The 22,891-nt window shown below is 36.8% G+C and overlaps 1 protein-coding gene across 8 annotated transcripts in view; it reads right to left on the reverse strand.

Moving 5' to 3' along the window:
* LOC107709459 (prominin-1-A-like) overlaps positions 1–22,891 on the reverse strand; it is a 36,655-nt gene that overhangs the window by 3,658 nt on the left and 10,106 nt on the right. For 3 of the 8 annotated variants that reach the window (XM_016513949.1, XM_016513948.1, XM_016513945.1), the window contains exons 2-25: positions 20,946–21,007; positions 20,741–20,767; positions 20,038–20,243; positions 13,284–13,404; positions 12,992–13,055; positions 11,968–12,057; positions 11,153–11,176; positions 10,588–10,805; positions 8,066–8,140; positions 7,904–7,967; positions 7,589–7,597; positions 7,344–7,503; positions 6,143–6,295; positions 5,870–5,993; positions 4,189–4,292; positions 3,623–3,707; positions 3,365–3,511; positions 3,217–3,288; positions 2,203–2,295; positions 1,729–1,746; positions 1,305–1,358; positions 1,037–1,117; positions 729–797; positions 539–628 (exon numbers count right to left, since the gene is read on the reverse strand). In XM_016513949.1, coding sequence (XP_016369435.1) covers positions 539–628; positions 729–797; positions 1,037–1,117; positions 1,305–1,358; positions 1,729–1,746; positions 2,203–2,295; positions 3,217–3,288; positions 3,365–3,511; positions 3,623–3,707; positions 4,189–4,292; positions 5,870–5,993; positions 6,143–6,295; positions 7,344–7,503; positions 7,589–7,597; positions 7,904–7,967; positions 8,066–8,140; positions 10,588–10,805; positions 11,153–11,176; positions 11,968–12,057; positions 12,992–13,055; positions 13,284–13,404; positions 20,038–20,243; positions 20,741–20,767; positions 20,946–21,007 — 2,210 coding nt within the window. The remainder of the gene's footprint in view (positions 1–538; positions 629–728; positions 798–1,036; positions 1,118–1,304; positions 1,359–1,728; positions 1,747–2,202; positions 2,296–3,216; positions 3,289–3,364; positions 3,512–3,622; positions 3,708–4,188; positions 4,293–5,869; positions 5,994–6,142; positions 6,296–7,343; positions 7,504–7,588; positions 7,598–7,903; positions 7,968–8,065; positions 8,141–10,587; positions 10,806–11,152; positions 11,177–11,967; positions 12,058–12,991; positions 13,056–13,283; positions 13,405–20,037; positions 20,244–20,740; positions 20,768–20,945; positions 21,008–22,891) is intronic. The other 5 variants (XM_016513947.1, XM_016513946.1, XM_016513950.1 and 2 more) reach the window with 5 other exon arrangements.

Raw genomic sequence — 22,891 nt, forward strand, 5'->3', positions numbered from 1 at the left:
TAAGGGGTAGGTTTAGGTGTAGGGTTGGTGTAGGGCAATAGAATATACGGTCTGTACAGTTGAAAAACTATTACGCCTATGGAGAGTCCCCACAAGGATAGCAAACCAGACATGAGAGTGTGTGTGTGTGTGTACTGGTATATATGGTTTATGGGAACACAAATGTGTATAATGACATGGGTACTACAACATAAACATGGTTTTTGAGGACACTTCCTGTGTCCCCGTAAAATAACAGTCTTAAAAAACATACAAAACAATGTTTTATGAAATTCAAAAATTGCCAGTATTTTTCTATAAGGGGTAGGTTTAGGTGTAGGGTTGGTGTAGAGCGATAGAAAATACAGGTTGTACAGTATAAAAACCATTACGCCTATGGAGAGTCCCCGTAAACCACAAATGCAAGTGTGTGTGTGTGTGTGTGTGTGTGTTGAGAAACATTCATGCATATTCTGCGCATGTTCATGGTTATATGCAGTATGTTTCGTGAGTGTGGGTTCTTGTATGTGTTGTGTGAAAGCGGTTTTGTATCTCTTACCACTGAGTCAACGATGAAGCTGCAGGCTACGATCTCTAGCGAGTCTATGATGTTGCTGATGGGCTTGCACTGGGCGATCTCCATTTCCAGCTGCACATACAGAGACAGACATTAGTTTAACTGATTAAGTTGCAGTGTTATATGACAAAGTGCTGCTCTTTTGGACTTTATCTTATATTAGCATACTCACAGAGTGCTTGACCCACTCCGTATATTGTGAAAAATATCCCACAATGTTCTTAATGAATTTATCAGTCCCCTGTGACATATTAACAACAACACAACAACAAACTGTTAAAAATATATACATACAGAGCATTTATAACTGACCTATTAAAATATATATAATATCTTCCCCAGAATTGTTGTAAAAAACTAAACATCTTTAAAACAAGATAAATAATGAAGTTTTTTTTGCAGTCTATGGTTGTATAGATCAAGATTAATAATCAGTAAATTAATGAATTAGATTAATAAATGAAATAAATGTATTTGTACCTGTTTGACCACATGTGAGGCATTGTTAGCGATGAGGTACTCTACTGCCTCGATGGCATTCAAGACATTTGTCACTTTAATCTAGAGGAAAAACCATGAGGAATATCACATAATTATTAACATGATCTATTTATAAATCTATTTAAACACCATTCCACTTCTGTAACAGTGTGTAAATGTCATTGCATTACACAAATATCAAAAACCAAGTACCATTTATTATATAGAAAGTTTTACATAAAGATTTGTGAGTATTTACTGTACTTACAGGTAGTTCTCTGGATGTTTTCTGAAGCAGTTTAATGCTTTGACTTAGAGTGCCCTACAAGAAAAAAAAAACATATAGATTCTATTTAAATAAATATAAAATACTATATAAATCACTTACAATCTGGTCAACCCTCAAAGAGTCACTGGTTTCTTTCATTCTAATTCTTTTAAATCTTTTCAGTAAGTCAGGCTCAAGTGTGCTCTTTTGAACCCATTTCTCAAGTCACCGAATTACAGTTGCTGAAAAATCACACAGAACAAACACAATGAGCCAAAAAGAGGACACTTACACAAACTTGCAAACACAAACATTTACAGAACACATCTGAACTACTAAAGTGGTCCACATTTACTAAAACACAGTTTTCAAAAGAACATTCATTTTTTGGATGATCACATCACAGTACCAACTGTTGGCTTACCCTTGCTTTCACAAATTTCTTTGGTTCCATTAAAAAAAGAATAAAGAATAAAGCTTAGAATAAAATTTCCTGTGTCCTCGTAAATAAAACAGCTTGAAAACATACTAAAAAAGTTTTCTATGGGGGTTATGTTTAGGGGTGGGGTTAAGGGATAGTAAATATGACTAGTTCAGTATAAAAACAATTATGCCTATGGAGAATCCCCGTAAACCATATATATGCCAGTTTGTGTGTGTTTGTTTTTGTACCAACAGTACTTAACCATATTTTGGATACAAATTTGTACACAGAAATGAGCTACATCTTACAAAACCTCCTTTTGGGGACATCATCATATATAAAAATGGTATAAAAATGAAGTAAATACTTTTTTACATTGTAAAGTTTTCTGTTAGATTTAGGTTATAGTATTTATAACTAGCTGTATTTAAAAAACAGAAGTGTGTGTGTGTGTGTGTGTGTGTGTGTGTTTACCATAGCCTGTTCCATTGGCACCACTTTTTCTTTGTGGATCTGTCTTATACTGCTGGCATGACCCTTAAGCGCATTCTCAAGAGCCCCTCGTGGCTGAGAAAAAGATAGAGAGAAAGAAATAGAATTGTCCTTCCATAAAAACACATTAAAAATCACTTTCACTAGTTTACTTAATTTGTCCAATAACAAATTCAGCAGTGGACATACATGCATCACAAGAGAATTAAGATCTGTCACTTTTGTATTTTATTTTCTGAAAGTCAGAAACATTTTTACCACATCTTTAACAGCAATGCACGTTGGAAATTTGAAACATTTTGGGAATAAATTGCAAGATGAAATAATCTAAGGCTAATTTCAGAGCTAGAATATTATTAACCCTAAACAAATACAATTACATTGTTTTTTTAATTATTGCAATATTGTTGGTCAATATGGAAATGGGACTAAAACTGTTGCAGCTGTATTTCTGTGAATTTCTGCAAATTGATATAAATAATTTTCATTCAGTAAATATTGAAATGTTTTATTTATTCACTCTTTGTGTAGATTATAGATTAATGGTTTTAAAATGTGTATAATTAATTTTTACATTTTAAGATTTAATGGCTGGGTCTGGGTCATCCTCCTACTTGAAAAGGCAAAGACTTACAATAATAAAGGTAGAATTTGACTTATTTAACTGCAATATTAACAAACAGGCTCACGTCTCAGACCAACATTGCTGTAAAAGACCCTCAGTCATATTCCTATAAGCACATACACACATTGCAGCTCCACACATCCTATAGCGGTGTGTTTTCCTCTCATGAATGAAGTGCTTGTGTCCCTCTACACTGGAGGGGAGATCACTATAAAAAGGTTCAAAATGTTCCAGAGACTGGCCTCTGGGTGTTAACTGACGTAACTTAGTTTGATACACACAGTAAATAATACCTAACCTAATATCTTCAAATATTACACATGAAGTGGCTGGAATCATTACTAACTGAAAGTGATTTGTATTTGACTCACCAGTTGGTCTGCTTGAGCTTCAAGTTCATTTGCATAGGACAAAAGATCCACAACTGTCACTCCTTTATTCACCTGTCAAACAAATCATTCTCATTAAAATGTCTTGTGTTGTTGTGTCTGTAAGTGTCTGTGAGAGTGTGTTGGTTACCTCAGTTAGATACGCCTGATAGTCGATATCTCCAATGCCTGTGTTGGCAAAGTCAATGAGGTTATCTTTGCCCTCCTGTTCCAGAAGAAACATCCCCTGGAGATCCACATTCACACTGTTAAATATCTTGGTCAGTTCCGGGTTATACTGTTAAGAAATCACAAACACGTGGGTAAAGAATTGATGTCATGCTCAGTATGTAGGTATACACAAAAGTATATTAAATGCTTTTTGTCTTTCTTAAATCCGCTCACGCACCACTGTGGCATTGAGAAACTTGTTGAAGTTGAACTTAGTCTCCAGTTGTAGTGCAGAATATAAACCATTATTCTCATAACAATCTCTATAAGCAGGAAAAAAAGTTAAAAAAAAGAGAATGAACATCTTCTCACAGAGTAAACAGCCTTCTGTGTCGAATTAATTATTAAGATGAAACTTTGGTTTACATAAGATGAAACTTTGGTTTACCTTAATAACACAAATTAGGATATTTTTAATGAAACCTAAGAGAATTCCGTCCCTCCACTGAAAGTTAACCAAAACAGAAGACTTGGATTAAACCACATATTGTCATTATTAAAGGGGTCATATGATGCGATTTCAAGTTTTCCTTTTTTGAAGTGTCAAAGTTTTAGTGTAATGGACTTTCAGTGGAAGAACAGAAATCTCTCTGGTTTCATTATAAATAGTATCTTCATTTGTATTTTGAAGAAAGTCTTAGGGGTTTGGAATGACATGAGGGCATGTAACTGATGACAGAATAGCTCTTCAAGATTAACTACTTGTAATTGATTTTTAGCATTGATATTTGCTCACACACTTACCTGTACATACTGCCAATAGTAAGGTCGATGTTTGGGTCTTGAAACAGCATACCAGGAAGGAAGTTCTTTTTGGCAGGATGGACCATATATGGTATGTCGATGATCTGAACAGCATTTAAAAAAAAAATAAAATGTATGTGTCAAAATGTTCATTTTCCATATGCTGATCATAAAGATTGGAGATGGTAATTCTGTCATGATTTACAAAAAATCCATTTACACATTTGTGTTGTTGCAAACGTGTATGACACCCGCTCACTACATGGACTCTCACACTACACAGACTGTTACACTATACCCTGGACTACATTTCCCATCATCCATTGCACTGATTGCACACAGCTGTAACCAATCACACACTCACCTGAAAGCTATTACACACACTATATAAATCAGTCTCACACCACCATTCACTGCCGAGTATTGTTTAGCATTTATCACTCTTCTAGCGGTAGCTACTTTACGGAGCCAGTTCCCGGTCTAGTTCATAGTTTAGTCTAGTCTTGCCTTGCCTGTTTTCCTGTGTGAAGATCTTTGCCTGTGTATTACGGATTACCCCTTTTCGTTTGGACTCTGTTTGCCCCTGACTGGATTATTGCTGTGTACCTGGATTATCTCTCTTTGCCTTGCTCTGTTGGATATTGTTCACCGTCGATCGACCCACGCCCGTTTACTGGACTGCTCTTGTGTTTTGCCTGTGCCATACCTGTTCGCTGGTGTTTCAACCCTGCCTGTGTTTGTGACCACGTCTTTTAATAAAAAGCTTGCATATGGATCTGCACGTCTCTCGTCTCGTCTGCTCCGTTACAACTTGCTAAAATTCATGTGTATATAACATAAGCCACAAGTAGGATCTTCTAAATGTATTTGAGGTCAGACTCAGAAGTGTTTGTATGTAAATGCTTTGCTATCTATGATCTGAAACTAACCCAGATTTACTTATGTAGGGTGACCATACGTGCCATTTTCCCAGGACAGGATTTTCTATATTGCCTAAAATATCTAGGTTTGCGTGTGCAGACCGATCGGTGTATGACATCAAAGTACCATACAGACGGTTATGCTTTCGAAACGCTCTCGAGGTACTTTGATGTCAAACACTGATCGGTCTGAGCCGCACTGCTTTTAAGTCGAACACACCTAATATGTACGCGTAATTGCATCGCTTTGACCGTAGATCCCACCTTCTCACACGCCATGATTGGTCCATTATGTACAATGCTTGCATGTTATTGGTCAAACTACTTTTCGATCATTACCTTCAGCAAGCATGAAAACAGGAAAACAAAGCCAAAACAAATCCTGGCCAGGACGCGTCCTGGGAAAATGGCAGGTGTGGTCACCCTAACTTATGAACTACCAACCCCCATTTTTAAACTTTTGCTTAAGCACACACACACACACACACACAACCCAAGCTTAACCACAGTTTAACATAAATACAAGGACTCTAGTGTTGTGAGTAATTTAAGAATATACTGGTCTGTTTCTCTTCTCCCTTCCAAAAAAACTACACAGGGTTTGTGCTCACATCTGTAATTACAAGTGGGCAAGAAGTAACCCAAGATAGCTGATTTACTTATGTATAGTTTTTTTTTATTTTTTTTTTATATAAGCTGTTATCTACTGTTAAACACAAAATCAATTTGTTGTTTCTTATTATAGAGTAGTGAACCAGTACCTTAAAAATCTGTCTGTTAGCCAGCGGCTCACACACAAGCTTCTCTATGTTTCCCCCAACAACAAATGTGGTGACGACAACTCCCATGAGCACCCAGGAGAAGATGAAGCTGAAGCCAACAGAACTGACCATCAAGAAAACCAAACAAAACAAAAATAATTTTAGTATCTAACTTTAACTATCATCAAATATATATTTTATAAGCACTTTGTGGCAAGGTATTGTGTTATTGTATACAGTATATGTTGTTTTGGTGTTGTCATTGTAACTCACGCCATCAGTAGGTTTCCTCCGGTGTTGGACAGACAGCCACGTGTTGTGGGTGTAGCATTTTTATCATAGCCACATGATCCACACAGCAGACCCAGGAAATTAAAGGCCAGAACCAACACAACCATACAGCAAATCACCACACACCCTATCCATCTAAAGACACAAACACAAAGATAAAGACATACTGAGCGAAGGTGAGAGTGTACACTGCATTGGTCTACAAATATTTAGTTTTATATTTAGAAATTAATAATTTTATTCAGCAAGGATGCATTAAATTGATCAAAATTGACAGTACAGACATTTATAATGTTACAAAAGATTTCTATTTCAAATAAATGCATAAAAATGTCCTGAAAACTAAAAAAAATGTATCATGGTTTTCACCAAAATATTACATTTTTTTTCAGCTGCTTACACACATTTTCAAAACGTAGCCTCTTTTTTTCAAAACTTTACACACAAATCCAAAAATTGCACACACAAAATGCAAAATGCCTCACATATCTTGCCAAATTAAGCACTGCATTCAAAATATCACAAACACATCTCAAAAGCAAACATATACAAACACCTTTGCCATAATATTAATTCCTGTTACACAGAAAATTGTGTTGTATTTTGCAAAAAGTGTTTTATGAAATAAAATCTGAGTCTAAGAATTAGCGTATGGTTTTGCAGATTTGGTGTGTGGTTCTGGTGTGTAAGCAGCAGTTGAAATAAACTGTAAGCAGCACAATTATTTTCAACATTATAATAATAAGAAATGTTGCTTGAGCACCAGATAAACATATTCAAGCATGTTAGAATATTTCAATATAACCATTATTAACAATATTACCATTTTTTACTGTGTTTTTGATCAAATAAATGTAGCTTGGGTGAGCATATCATATTTTTTTCAAAAACATTTTGATCGGTATTGCATAAATATTTTGCACTTTTAAATATGTCATTAATAACCAGGGCAGCGTTTCCCAAAAGAATCCTAAGCTTAAGTATATCGTAGACCCATTGAAACCAACGGACCTACAATCAACTTAGGCTTACGATGCTTTTGGGAAACGCAGCCCAGTTCAGTTTGGTTCTGCACATGCTATTAGCATTAACGTAAATGTATTTGTCACTACTAGAATTTTCTAGCAGCATTTGGTTGTCACTCCCGTCAATAACATCCCAGAAAAAGAGTTTACAGAAGTACCTGTAGAAGTCCAGCTGGTCGATCTGTGGATAGTACGCTTCAATGTTCTTCTGGCTCTCCGTCAGGAACTTTGTGAAGTTCTCAAGTGCTGGTTCTAACGGGAACATCTTTGTGAAGCCAATTATCTCTCCACCAGACTTATCGAGCAGCCCTTTCACTTCTTCAACAGACAAAGAAAGACAAAGTGAATATGTGTTTGTGAATATGGAGGGATACTCTGTTGTACATAGTTGAGGAAAACTTACTGGGTAGAGCTTCATTTTTAAAGAGAGACAGATGGGTTCCCGTATGCACAAGGACAGATATGAGAACAACAGCAGAATCATATTCAATGTTTTTCTGTGTTTTCTTTAGTTACAGAGAACAAATGAGGTTAGCATGGAGAACGAGAACAAAGAAAGCTGTAGGCCTAATAATAGTACCAACAGATGCTCTGTTGCAATGGGTTTATGAAGGCAGCACATTAAGGCATCATAGGCAATATTCCCTATGTAGGCAGCGAAGCAGCACAACAGGTTTTGGGACAGAGCTAGACAGATGTATAAAGAGAATGCCCTCACCCGACACAATTTCTTTTGTCTGTTCGCTGACCAACCTTGGTGTGTCATTAAAGGAAGAGTAGCCCTAAAGAGATAAACAAAAAGAAAAGGAGGTGAAAAAACTGTCACAGTACATTACAGGAGACTTAAAGATGGTGCATGATAAAGATAGACCCATCTGACCTTCTGTACAATATTGCTGAGGTCTGTTTTAAGCACAGCATCCAGATTGGCCAAAGGTGCCTCAACATCAGGCAACTATTTGGATGACACACAGAAGTTACAATTAAACCACACAGATTTTTGTCCAATCAAATGCTCTCTTGAATGACAATGCCCTTTCCATTAGTACCACCTGCAACTGTCTAGCAAGTCAGCCAATCATTGATCATGACTGTAAAGTAATTAAAGCTTACTGGCATTTCAATTTGGCATTAAGCTCAAATTGCAATGAATTTTTCTTCCCTATGATTACATATATCTAAGTGAAATGGCTTAGACTTAGACTTTAAAGGGGTCATGACATGGATTTTATTATTTTAATATGTTCCTTAAGGTTTACTTATAATGTTAAAAAAACAAATAAATATGTGGAAAAATGATTTTCAACCCTCATTCTGACCTTCTCTCTAAAACGACCTGTTTTAAGGGGCGGGTCCTTTAAGGCTGGTCAGTAATCAGCCACTGTTATGATTGGCTAATGTCATTTAAGTTATGAAATTTGCAGGATGTATTAAACATACAAAGACCTATTCTATGTCAAAAGATCAAGGTAAATTTGGTTTCTCATGTAATCTCCCTTTAACAAAAAAAAAAAAAAAAGTTTATGTGACAGGACTTGATTTTGACAATCGGGAATGTGGGGATATTCATCACTGAAATTAAAATGTATGTTTAGGGTTAGAAGTTAAGATGGCAACACTTTACCTAACAATACCTAACATTAACCAACAAGGAGCAATACTTTTCTTAAAGTATTTATTCATCTTTGTTACTGTTAATTAATAAAAATAAAACTGTTTATGGTAACACTTTAGAATACTGTTCCATCATTAATGAATAACTACACAAGAACACATGAGTAACGCAATATTAGCACTCTAGTAACTACTAGTATCTAACAAGAAACTCTGATTAATCAATTAGTAAGTAATAGTGCTTAGTCGAATGTGCTAGTTCACTATTAGCTAATCAGTAACTACTATTTTTTCATACCTCCTTAAGAACTACTGTATACAGGTTCATAATTAATATGAATAATACATAATGTATAATCAATTCTAAAGTGAAGGTCGTGGTAACCCATTAGTAATGACTCAAGTATTACCAAATTCTTCAGAGGGAATTACTAATTATTTGGATCAGTATTCTAAAGTGAATAACATGATAATTCTCTAGTAATGACTGAAATCATTGTAAGCTTTTGAGGGTTTTGTAAAGTATTGGATAGTAATTATTCAGGTGTTACTACATCCCTCTAAAGGAATTACTAATTTTTTGGATCAGTATTCTAAAGTGAAGATCGTGATAACTCCCTATAATTACTGAAATCATTCTAAACTTTTGAGGGTTTTGTAAGGTTCTGGTTAGTAATTCATTTTGCTAGATTTGGTAACACTTAAATCATTACTAGTGGGTTACCATGATCTTCACTTTAGAATACTGATCCAAATAATTAGTAGTTTCTTCAGAAGGATGTAGTAACACTTGAGTCATTACTATCCAAAACCTTACATATATCATAACGTTCATTATGCATAATTCACATTAATTATTAACCTGTATACAGTAGTTCTTAGGAGTTCTCCAGGATATATGAAAAAAATAGCAGTTATTGATTAGCTAATAGTGATCTACCAGTTTCAACTGAGTGCTATTACTTACTAAATCATTAATCAGAGTTTCTTGATATGTAATAGTAGTTACTCAATGTTAATAGTGCATTAGTCATTTGTTCCTGTGTAGTTATTCATTGACAATGGAACACTATTCTAAAGTGTTACCCTGTTCATTATTAATTCATGTCAGCTCTGGTTCATTAAATAATAACAGATACAACTTTTGATTTTAATAATGTATTAGTAAATGCTTTATAAGTATTTTTTAAATACTGTAAGAATGTTTACGTTTTGTTGTCTCTGCACATAAAACTGAGACAGAATAACAAGAAATATTTCACCTTAAAGTACTGTTGACAGTTTCCTATATATCCTGATACACACATATGTGACCCTGGACCACAAAACCATTCATAAGGGTAAATTTTTCAAAATTGAGATTTATACATCATCTGAAAGCTAAACAAATAAGCTTTCCATTGATGTATGGTTTGTTAGGATATGACAATATTTGGCCGAGACACAACTATTTGAAAATCTGGAATCTGAGGGTGAAAAAAAATCTAAATATTGAGCCTTTAAAGTTGTCCAAATGAAGTTCTTAGCAATGCATATTACTAATCAAAAATTAAGTTTTAATATATTTACAGTAGGAAATTTACAAAATATCTTCATGGAACATGATCTTTACTTAATATCCTAATGATTTTTGGCATAAAACAAAAATCAATAATTTTGACCCATACAATGTATTTTTGGCTATTGCTACAAATATACCCCAGCGACTTAAGACTGGTTTTGTGGTCCAGGGTCACATATGTACAATATATATGGGTTGTGGGTTGTGTGTGGGTATGTGAGTGTTACCCCATGAAAGTTTGCGCTGAGAGCGAGCTGGCTGAGTGTTCCGCGGATGGTTTTGCAGGTGTGTGTTACATCTCCATTAGAGCAGGCCGGGTCGTTGAGTGTGTTTGAGAGAGACGCACGTTCAGACTGAAGAGAGTTCTGGAGTCTGCCTGTCCCTTCCTGCAGGATCTCCAGTGATGTGGTCACACTCTCTAACGCCTCTTTGGCCTCCCGCATGGCTGCAGTACACACACACAGAGAACACCTTCATTACAACACATGCTCACATGCAAATCATAAATGAACCGTTGGGAGGGATTACACTACTGCAAATACACAACTGATCACAACATATTTTTACGTATATGCCATTTTCTATATAAATGTGTTTTTGTCTTTTTATTCAGATTTTTCTTTAGCTATGAAGATTCTCATTTCATCATTAAACAAAAACATGATGAAATGCAAAAAAAAATATGCCAGCAATGCATAAAGATACACAACAATACTTAAAACAACAACAGGATGCACAACAACCACACTTTCTACGTTCACAAAACACGTGGGTGAAACCACTGACTTTTACCTTTAATAGCACCCTCCACTTTAACTTTTATCCAAAATCACAATCAACAGAAACAGAAAGGAACAAATTAACATGAATAATATTATCATGAGTGTGTGTTTTGTGGTGTTCCTGTAGCTCAAAAAGTAGAGCATGGTAGTAGCAACCTTAAGGTCATGGGTTCAATGAGTATTTTAAAAAGTATTCTATTTATTTATTTTGCTTTTGGTAATTTCTCTTTATTATATCATTTATATTAGGTATTTTTGGATTGTTTTTAGGTAATGTTATTTTTACTTGTCCTTAAAATGTCTTTAAATTTGGTTTCTTTTTGTCATTTGCTACCTTCTGGTCCAGGCCTCTCTTGCAATACTTACAGCACTTCTACAATGTGCACATGTGTGAACAGGACAGTGAAAAACTGTGAAGGTGAACAGTTAGGGTATGACATTTAAGGTTTGTCAGTGTAGTTTGATTTTAGTTTTATTAGATTAAACTATGAAACCCTATTCAAGAATAAGAATGAAGAGAATAAGTAGCTATTGTAAGTAATTAACTTCAAATTGCTGAAATAAAAGGAAATCCAATCCTGTCTCAACTTTATGACTTTAATTGTGACTTTATACCTCAAAATGTGACAATAAATCTCACAAATGTGACTTCTGGTAATTGTGACTATATCCAACAGTTGCGGTTTTACGTCTCGTACTTTATATCTCACAATGTGAAATTGAACTACTATTTTTTATTCAGGTTATTCAGGATTGCACTGAAATGCCACATGTTAAAAAGTAAGAGCAGTTTGGTGAAGTGTGTGTATTTGATTGGTTTTGCACCTGCTGTCATGCGAAGAGCATTGTCTAAAGCAGGCACCACTTCTCTCTCCAGATGATTATGAATCTGTCCTCCCAGCAGAGTCCCAATATCTGAGAAACCACAATGATAACGAATTAACAAATTAGTAAACACAGCTCCAACAAGTACAATGATGCGCAAAAGTTTGCGGTCAGTAAGATTTTTTTTTATTATTATTCAAAGAAATTAATACTTTTATTCAGCAAGAATGCATTAAATTGATCAAAAGTGACAGTGAAGACACTGACATTATTAGAAAAGATTTCTATTTCAAATAAATGCTGTTCTTTTGAACTTTCTATTCATCAAAGGATCCTGAAAAAATTGTATCACAGTTTCCACAAAAAAATATTAGGCAGCAACATTGATAATGATACACAACTGTCAACAATGATAATAATAAGAAATGTTTCTTGAGCATCAAACCGACATATTAAAATGACTGGAATAATGGCTGCTGAAGATTAATGTTTGGAATCACTGCATTAAATTACATTTTAAAATATATTTAAACAGTTATTTTGAAGTGTGATCAAATTTCACAATATTACTGTTTCACTGTATTTGCAAAACTCCTACAGACCCCAAACTTTTGAATGTTAGTGAATGTTTTTGAATGAATTGATACATACTGTAATTTCTATTCATCAAAGGATCCTGAAAAAATTGTATCACAGTTTCCACAAAAAAATATTAGGCAGCAACATTGATAATGATACACAACTGTCAACAATGATAATAATAAGAAATGTTTCTTGAGCATCAAACCGACATATTAAAATGACTGGAATAATGGCTGCTGAAGATTAATGTTTGGAATCACTGCATTAAATTACATTTTAAAATATATTTAAACAGTTATTTTGAAGTGTGATCAAATTTCACAATATTACTGTTTCACTGTATTTGCAAAACTCCTACAGACCCCAAACTTTTGAATGTTAGTGAATGTTTTTGAATGAATTGATACATACTGTAACAGAGGAAGAAAGACAGAATACTTACTGTCTAAGTCTGATAATACTTTGTTCTTGGCTGTTATGTACTGTGCAGAGAGGTAGTCTATTTGCTATAAAATAAAAGAACAAGGACAAACAGTTTTAGCTTTAGTGTGTGAAAATATGTTCCTGTGTGTCTTATGATCAGGCCCACACAGAATCTAAACCCACAGAATCTGCAGATTTGAATTCTTAGCTAATGTGATTAGCTTTTCAGCTAACAATAACAGTCAGTGTAATAGCTTTGTTTACACATTTTATCACTTTTACTCTACTGTCTGAACCTGTTTATGACTTACCGCTGGTGTGTAGTTGGCAAAAGATTTCAGGTCTCTTATGTTAGTGCTGACTAAGCGCCTGGTGCTCTTGATCTGATTTGTGATGTTCTGATTTGCTGCACAGGCGACCGTCACTCCCACTCTGTAAACAAAGCAATACACACACATAAATTGTTTAAAGGGGTCATATGATGCGATTTCAATTTTTCCTTTCTCTTTGGAGTGTTACAAGCTCTTGGTGCATAAAGAAGATCTGTAAAGTTGCAAAGACTAAAGTATCAAATCCATATTCTAAAGTACCAAAGATATTCTTTATAAAAGTTAAGAGTCAGCCACGCCTACCTAAAACGGCTCGTTCTAACACACCCCACATGTCTACGTCACGATGTGATATGTGGAAAATAATGTTTTTTTTTACCTTAAACCGCATAAACACATTTCATTACACCAAATACACCAAATAATGTTATTTTTAGCAGCATCATATGACCCCTTTAAAATAATGTGCTTACAAGTATTGTTATGACAGTCTGTTAAGACTTTTTGGAATAACAGTAAATTAGACAGTCTTATTTATCACCAATAAAGCCAGTGCACCAATTACATTTAATGTATTTAATGTATTTAATGTAAACACTACACAATCTCAGGGAGGGAGTTTGTGATTTCAGTATTTCAGATTTGTAGATATTCATAATTCAGATGTGCCTTTTTTGTATATTGCTGTCAGTGACATGCAGTAATATCAGATGGCCACAGTGTGGTACTGTTGTCGTGTTAAGAACAGCCTAACTTTTTTGAGTGTTTCAAGTGTTAAGTTTAGGGTACAGTTAGCTTGGCCTTGTTAGTCCGATGTAGAAACTACACCATCTGGACACAAATAGAATTTTTCTCACCATTCAATTTTTTTTTCAACATATTTCCCAATCAGCATTACGTTTGAAAAGATCCTCCAACTCTGATGGCTCTGTAGCCCCCCTATGACTTTATGGGAAAGCAAAGTAACCACTGGCTGCACACTTCCAAGTTGGGCATTTGTTCGACTTCTAGATCATGAATACTGAGATATCAGACATCCTATTAATTTGGCATATGACATTTTACATTGTATCTAAAAAGTACACATATTTGAAGGGAGGGTTAGACTTGTGACATTTACAGCTCAGGTGACTGGTTCAACAAAGCCTGGAACCAAGATGGCAGATTTCAAACATACGATTTCAGATACAAGGTTCTGCACTATAGCCAAACAACGGCATTGATATGAATGGGAATGTTAACAGAAAGCTTTCTCCAAATAGACCTCCCTGGCGACAGAGCAGTAGAGCAAGGTATACTGTTCCCAGATTTTCTTAATCAATATTATATAATACATTTATTAATTATCATATAGGAATATACAAATAATTTAAAGAAATGTTAATTAAAAATAACTTGAATATTTACAAGTATAATAAATGTATTTTTGTAATTATAAAATATTTAAATTTACTACTGTTCAAAAGTTTAGTGTCATAAAGTTTTTTTTTAAAATAAATTAATTATTTTATCCAGCAAGGATGCATTAAATTGATCAAAAATGACAAAGACATTTACATTGTTAGAAAAATATATATATTTATATTATAATATTATAATTTTTTTTCAACTATTCTTCTAGTCTTTCAAAAACATTAAAACCATTTATCAACCTTAAACCTTTTAATGATAAAATGTATTAAATTATATAATACATAAATATGCATAGAAATGTGCATCTTAAAATGTTAAGATGGACATTTAACTCAAAACTAGGTGAATCACTAAATGCACACATACACATACAGTGGTGCTCACATAGCCACAAACTATAGATAACACTAATAGAGTGGTGCAGATACATATTAAATTGTGGCATCTGATTACAGATTATTGTCAGACAAACCTCCTTCCCTGTTCCCCCACTCTCCCGTTTCCTCTTTCACTGTCTCTCACTCCTTCTTTCTCTCTCAGTACAAAAAAAAAAAAAAAGATTTAATAAAGGGGAAATGTGATTCAACAAAGGATGCCATAGAGAGAGAGAGAGAGAAAGAAAAGAGTGAAGAAAGAAATAGAGCAGATTTGCACAGTCATGTTCTCTGCTCCCAGGCCTCGTCCTGCACAATTACTGCAAACCTCTCAGTAAGTCATTGAAAGTCCATCAAGGCACACACACACACACACACACACACAGTACAGTCTATGCCTCACAAACGCTCATTGTGACCCAAGCAACTGCTCTCAGCACTGTCACAGAAAGAAGACAGAAAAGAAAAAGAGAGGCAGAAAGAAAGAGGGGGATGGGGTACAGAAATAAAGAGGGAACTTTCTCTCTGGACAGACTCAGGGCTATCAATGTCACATGTGTGAATGTGTCTGTGTGTGTGTCATTCTAGACCACTGCAGGTGTGTTCATTACACTCTCTAGCAACGGTGCACACAACCGATTGTCTATGTGCACAAAATGTCTCTTATTTATTCTAATCATTATCTCTTATCTCCTAAAATTTCAGTATCAGTTATCAATTAATAATTATCCAAATGTGACAGAAAACAGAAAACACAGCTGCACAACCACACACAGACCTAGTAACTAGCCTGGACAAGGCTAGATTAGTGTGGAGCAGCACAGCCTGTGTTTATCACATAAAGGAGAGAGAGAGAGAGAGAGAGAGAGAGAAAGCATAGATAGGATGATGGTGGTTCAGTGTACCTGTGACCTCTATTCTATTTCTAGACCTAAAGAAGTCTAATGTACTTTAACTAGAATCACTGTTCACATTTGCACACAAACTGGCCCACACACAGCGACACAATTATTTACCAATATGCATATTTTCTGAAATATTTTACGTATTCTTTTCAATGCATAATATACTGTATTTGATCAATGATTACTTTGATTATATACGTATATATGTTTAGATAGTATGTGTCTTTCAAAAAGTATTTCAATAATACAGTTTGAATCAGAAATGTAAAAAAAAAAAACATTTAAATAACATTTCAAAATAGGAATAAAATCTGACAACAATGATATCAATGTGCCTCCAAATTTTTCAGGCTTTTCTAGCTAATGCACATGTATGTTCTAGAGTAAACAAACAAGTGACTGGCTGTAAGGCGGAACTTCCAGTCTGACCAATTACATATTATATATTTTATTAATTATGTATAATGTTATATCAGTTACAGCAGTTCGAGCAGCTTTGCCATCTTCAAGAAACAGCTAAAAACACATCTCTTCCATCTTCTTTTGACCCTCAAACACTAGCACTCTCTATTTTATTTCCATTGTTTCTATTTTTTTTTACTTGTTTTCTTTTTATTTATAAAAAAATAGCCCTCTATCACTAGCATTCTGTATTCTTTTTCTATTCGATCTTTTTATTTATTTATTTTTAAAAAAATCCTTGCTACATGTACTGCGTTGGGCTAACCGAGACTTGTCACGCATTATTTACATATTATTGCTCTTTTGTTGGTTCTGATTGTTTCTATTGTCCTCATTTGTAAGTAGCTTTGGATAAAAGACTAAATGTAATGTAAATATATAAGTAAATTAATCATTTTATTATGTTAATATTTTTATATAATAGTGGCTACTCCACTTTTATTTGTTTTCTTTTCTGAGTGAATGAGAGAAATAATAGGAACAGTTTTGATGAATTTAATGCATCCTTGCTGAATAAAAATATGAATTTCTTTGGGGAAAAAAAACTCCAAACATTTGAGAGGTATATTGTAATTTAATTACTATTACTATTAATTTATATTAATAAATATTTAAATTAATAGTTCATAAATAATGTATTCAAATTATTGATATACATATTGTATAAAATATTTAATATATTTATTTATGTTATAATATTGAGTGATATAATCTGGGAACAGTACCTTGCACTACTGCACTACAGTCTACGGTCTATAATAACTGGAGAAGGCTGTCAAATAGAGTTCCTTTTCAGATCTGCCATCTTCCTTTAAACCAAACATCTGAGCTGTAAATGTCACATGACTCACCCTGTGTTAAAATATGTGTACTTTTCTGCTACAAAGTATGCAAAAAGTCATGTCAAACTATTAAAATGTATGAACACTCATGCATAACATTTATTTATAGCATGTCATATGCACAAAAATTTCTGAATTTAAATTCTGAATTTTATTTATTTATTTCATTTTTTTTTTACAATTTTTATATGCATTTCCACTAACAAGGCTGTCCAATTGACACACTGGCACAGATTATTGGATGGTGTCAATAATCTCAAACAATAATCTCATCACTACATATTTGCCAATTTGAACAAATTCATAATTAGTTGTCAGGATCATGGACTGTCTGTGTCATGTTTTGCCCCTGTTTCTGTTCCCTTATTTGGTCATGTTCCTGTCCTCGTTTTGTTATTAGTTTGATTAGTCATCCCATACACCTGTGTTTCCCTAATCATCCCCTGTATTTAAGTCCTAGTCTGTGCAGTCTGTCTCTGTTGGTTCTACTCGTTACGTTGATGTGTTTCCTGCTGTCTCCAGTGTTAATGTACCCTGTGTTCCATGGATTAAAGACTGTTTCGTTTATTCCTCGTCTCCATCATTCCTCGCCATCACAGATTGTGACAGAAGAACCGACCAAAAACAGTTACCTCCGTGTTTTCCCCTCCGTTTGTTTTCTCGTTTTTCGCAGTGTTTTTGTTTCCGTTGTGTTTCCCTCATGGATGCCCTCCTTGAGCCCGGAATTTCTCCTCCTCCTGCTGGAGCAGGGGGAAAGAGCGCTCGAGGACCATACGAGACTGTTCCAGCTGCTAGCAAGCACCACCAGCTACCCAGACGACGCGCTCTGTGCATTCTATGACGCCAGTTTAAACACCACGTGCAGGGCGCAGTCGTCCGAAGATGGTCCTCGAGCGGCTTTTACTGCGTGTGTGGTCCACTCCGGACCCAGAGCCCAGCCCACCATCTCCCCGCTGTGTGGAGCTAAAGCCCGAGCCCACCGATGACGGAGAGCCAATTCCCGCCGCGATCTACGAGCCAGCGCAATGCTGAGCGACTGAGCGGAGGATCGGCCCGGAAGTAGAGCCCAAGCCGTCAGACCAGGTGCGAGAGCTGGCGACAATGCCAGCCACGAGGGAGAAAGCCGCGGACGGTGTGAGCGTGGAGAGGAGCTCCGCCCCCTGCACCGCGGCTGAGGGTGAGCTGAGTATGGCGCGGCGAAAGTGCCAAAGAGGAGAGGGCTCCAGTCCCCAAATCCAGTCCAGAGCACCCTTCAGTGCCCGCTCCTAGAAAGCGCCCTCCAGTGCCAGCTCCTCGTAAGCGCCCTCAAGTATCCGCTCCTCCTGAGCGCCATCCTGTTCCCGTGTTCAGCCTAGAGGGGGCTTCCGATCCAGAGTTAAGCTCTGAATGCCCGGAGATGCACAAATACACGCCCCTCCCACCCGCTCCTGCCACCTCCACCGCTGTTGTCTGGCAGCCCCTCTGCTCGCCCTCAGCCCACCATCATTACGGTGCGAGCGCCACGGGGCTACCATCCTCCAGCGTCGCCATGGCTGGAGAATCCTGCACCTCCAGCCTCCGAGGCCCGGACTCCGCCTCGGCCCATAGACCCAGCGGCTCCACCTCGGCTCCTAGCTCCCTCACCTCCACCGTCACCCGTCGATCCACCGGGCTCCCTCATCCCTCCGGCTCCGCCTTGGTCGGGCGTCGACCCGCCATCGCCTCAGGACTCCGCTCCTCCGGCTGCACCTCGTTGCTCCGTCCCACCGGCTCTATTGGGCTCCTTCCTCCCGCCAGCTCCACCTTGGTCCTCAGTCGCTCCGGCTCCGCCGCGGATCTCCGCCTCCGCCTTGGTCGCCAGAGCCCTCGGCTCCACCCTGGCCCCCCGGATCCTCGGCATCCCCCCGGATCCTCGGCATCCCCCTGGCTCATTGGCTGTCCGTCTCCGCCTCGGGCTCCTCCACCACCTCCGCCTGCTCCGCCGCAGTTGGTCGGCCCCCTGGAGTCGCCGGCCATTCCTCCATGGCTCCTCCCACCGTCGGCTCCACCGTGGGTCGACATTATGGCTGTGGCCTGGGTCCTGCTTGGCTCCTCCTGCTCCGGGCCCCTCCTGTCTCCTCCCTCCTTCGTCACCTCCCTGGTCTCTGTCTGCCGGCCCCCTCCCGGGTGTTGCGGGAGGGGGCATAATGTCAGGATCATGGTCTGTCTGTGTCATGTTTTGCCCCTGTTTCTGTTCCCTTATTTGGTCCTGGTCTCTGTCTGCTGGCCCCCTCCCGGGTGTCCTTCCTCCTCCGGAACCTCCTCCCAAGTTCCCACCCACGCCTCCCTCTGTTGTTGCTACGGTGCAAGGACGCAACTTCCGGGAGGGGGCGTAATGTCAGGATCATGGACTGTCTGTCATGTTTTCCCCCCGTTTCGGTTCCCTTATTTGGTCATGTTCCTGTCCTCGTTTTGTTATTAGTTTGATTAGTCATCCCATACACCTGTGTTTCCCCAATCATCCCCTGTATTTAAGTCCTAGTCTGTCTCTGTCGGTTCTACTCGTTACGTTGATGTGTTTCCTGCTGTCTCCAGTGTTGATGTACCCTGTGTTCCATGGATTAAAGACTGTTTCGTTTATTCCTCGTCTCCATCGTTCCTCGCCATCACAGATTGCGACATTAGTAACTTATGTCTTTCATCTATAACAATTGACTTTCACAAGCATGTGGAATGTATAAACTGTTATAAATAGTCACAAACACTATAGATGAAGACTCACGCGAGGAAGACGGAGGTAGCGACGAGTGTGGCCATGTAGAAGCCTCGTAGGCAGTCGCCGTTCTTCTTCTGTCTCTGATGCATCTCACCCCCACAGTTCTCACAGCAGCGGCACACACAGAAACACAAACCCACTATCGGCATGAACAGCACAAATATCACCCCCAGTACTGTCAGGACTATGAAGCCGAGCTCATAGAAGATAGCCTGGAGAGGAGGAGAGCATTTAATCACAATTAATCTTACAGTATATACTGATATCTCTTGAGAAAAGCCCCCAAATGAAGATAGCAAAGCTTGATTAGCTCCAAATGTTGTAGCGTGGAATTTCAGATACAACTTACACATTATATATTTAGTTAGAAATATCAGTAACTTTGAATAACTATAGGAGATGAAAAATAAAAAGGTAAGTTTATTAAGGTGACTTTTATCTCACAATTCTTTTTTTTTTCACAATTCACTTTTTTCTTGCATTTCTGGATTTATATCTACCTATTCTATAATATTGTGAGATATAAACTCGCTATTCTAAGAAAAGATTGTGAGATACAAATTCAAGGAAAAAGTCAGAATTACAAGATTTTAACTCCTGAGTAGAAAATATGGAATTGGGAGATATAAACTTGCAATTGTGAGGAAAAAAAGTAAGAACTGTGAGATAAAAACCATAAATCTCTAGAGTTTTCATTTTTAAACAGTACCTGTAGAAATAATACAACATTCTCTGGCTGCATTGCCGTAGAGTTGAAGAGACATCATTAGTGTGCATGTCGAAGATAAAGAGAAAAAAAAAAACTGTGATTGGAGCATGTGATTTCATTTAAACTGTTATATAAAATACATACTATATACATATATAATATACAGTGTGGCACAAAAATTCTTAGCACAACCAAACACACACACCTTTTTGTAATCATTCCCTTTGATTCCTCCCATGTTCTGCTGGACCATTTTAATAATGAGATCTGTAACAGAAAATTTACCAGATTAACTCACAAGTTCGAGAAAACAAAATGTTTTCTGTTATTTAAATAATCTGTTGAGATTAGTTTAGGCTGTACGATGACCATCATTGTTTGAATGAAGGGGCTACAGCAGTATACACATGCTCTTAGATTAGGGTGACCATACGTGCCATTTTCCCAGGACGCGTCCTGGCCAGGATTTCTATATTGCTTTGATTCAAAGTACCTCGACAGCATTTCGAAAACACAAGGAACCGATGTCATACACCGATCGGTCTGCACACGCAAACAAAGCCAAACCCTAGATATTTTAGGCAATATAAAAATCCTGGCCAGGACGCGTCCTGGGAAAATGGCACGTATGGTCACCCTATCTTAGATTCAAACAACAGTTACCAATAGTGGGTCATGCACCGTTATGCTAAAACAACAGATCAGATTCATGTTAATCATAGACCTGCATAAAGCATAAATGCAGCTGTCTGTTAACCGCTATGTTAACAGTGCTAATGCTATTGCTACAGTATGTTAGCATCTGTTACAAACCATCTGCTCAGCCTATATTTCTGTATAATATTTATGCTCATGTTTTAGGTTAAACAACTGATAGCTAATATTAGTCTTCTACCCTAAACCAATATCAATTAAATATATATGTCTACATTTAAAAAATGAAAAAGCATTTTACTTAAAGGGGTCATATGATGCGATTTCATTTTTTCCTTTCTCTTTAGAGTGTTACAAGCTCTTGGTGCATAATAATGATCTTTAAAAAAGCATCATATGACCCCTTTAATACCCTATGGCACAGTCTCACCCATCACGTTTTACCTCATCTGAACTAAACATAGCCTTAATGCACTTATACACCTCACCTCTAAGTGTGTTAATGATGGCAGTATATTGGAAAACTCACACAAAATGAAATTTAACTCTGAAACAAACCTTTCCAGAATGCATTTTTTATGTTTTTAAGACATTTTGGGTATTTTTGTCAAACCATAAATTAAATTAAATAAAACAGCCTATTGCCCCATGAAAAGTTTTGACACTTAATCAGAGGCGGACAAAGTACACAACTTTATTACTTAAGTGAAAGTACAGATCCTGGTCAAATATTACTCATTACAAGTAAAAGTTGTAAAGTACTTGCTTTTAAAAGTACTTAAGTAACAAAAGTTTTATTATTGTTGTATGTAATACTTGCAATACCTCGGACACAATTTACAATACATTACACCTACTGAATACACTGACTAGCTTGTATCTTTGGAATAAAGAGCTTTTAGAATGTTAAAAACCTATGGGGAAAAAACAAAACAAAAAAAATACTTATTTAACACCCCTACCCACCCCCACAAAAGCAGGATGGTAGTGATCTCAGTTCTGGACACATCTATGTGTAACCATTCATCCACATTTGAACCGAGTGGACAGTGAAATTGCTGTAAATACAGACTGATAAGGAAGAAAATAAAAAATAAAACCTGCTTTAAAACCCAGCAACACAACTGTAGCTGTATAACTTTACAACAGCAACACTGCTTTAACAAAAATGCAAAACAGCAAGACATATTTGACATCAAAACAAAAAATGTAAAAAAATGCTGTCTAATCGCTCTCGCTGTACTTTGATGCCATACACAGAACGGTCTGTGCAGTGCTGCTTCAAGTCCAACACCTATTGTGTTTTATTAGGAGACGCACAACAGTTCTTCTGTGGCTTTAAAGGTAATATTTTCACGTACACAATTTAGCAAAATCAGACAATATTGTGTCTAATATAAACACAATATTAACTTCTTATTATTGAATTGTTGTAAATAAATATCACATTTGCAACTGGTCAATAATAAGAAGTTAATATTGTGGTATATATTAACT

Source organism: Sinocyclocheilus rhinocerous, unplaced genomic scaffold (assembly GCF_001515625.1).
Source record: "Sinocyclocheilus rhinocerous isolate Xijiao unplaced genomic scaffold, SAMN03320098_v1.1 scaffold1648, whole genome shotgun sequence".
NCBI classification, from domain to species: domain Eukaryota; kingdom Metazoa; phylum Chordata; class Actinopteri; order Cypriniformes; family Cyprinidae; genus Sinocyclocheilus; species Sinocyclocheilus rhinocerous.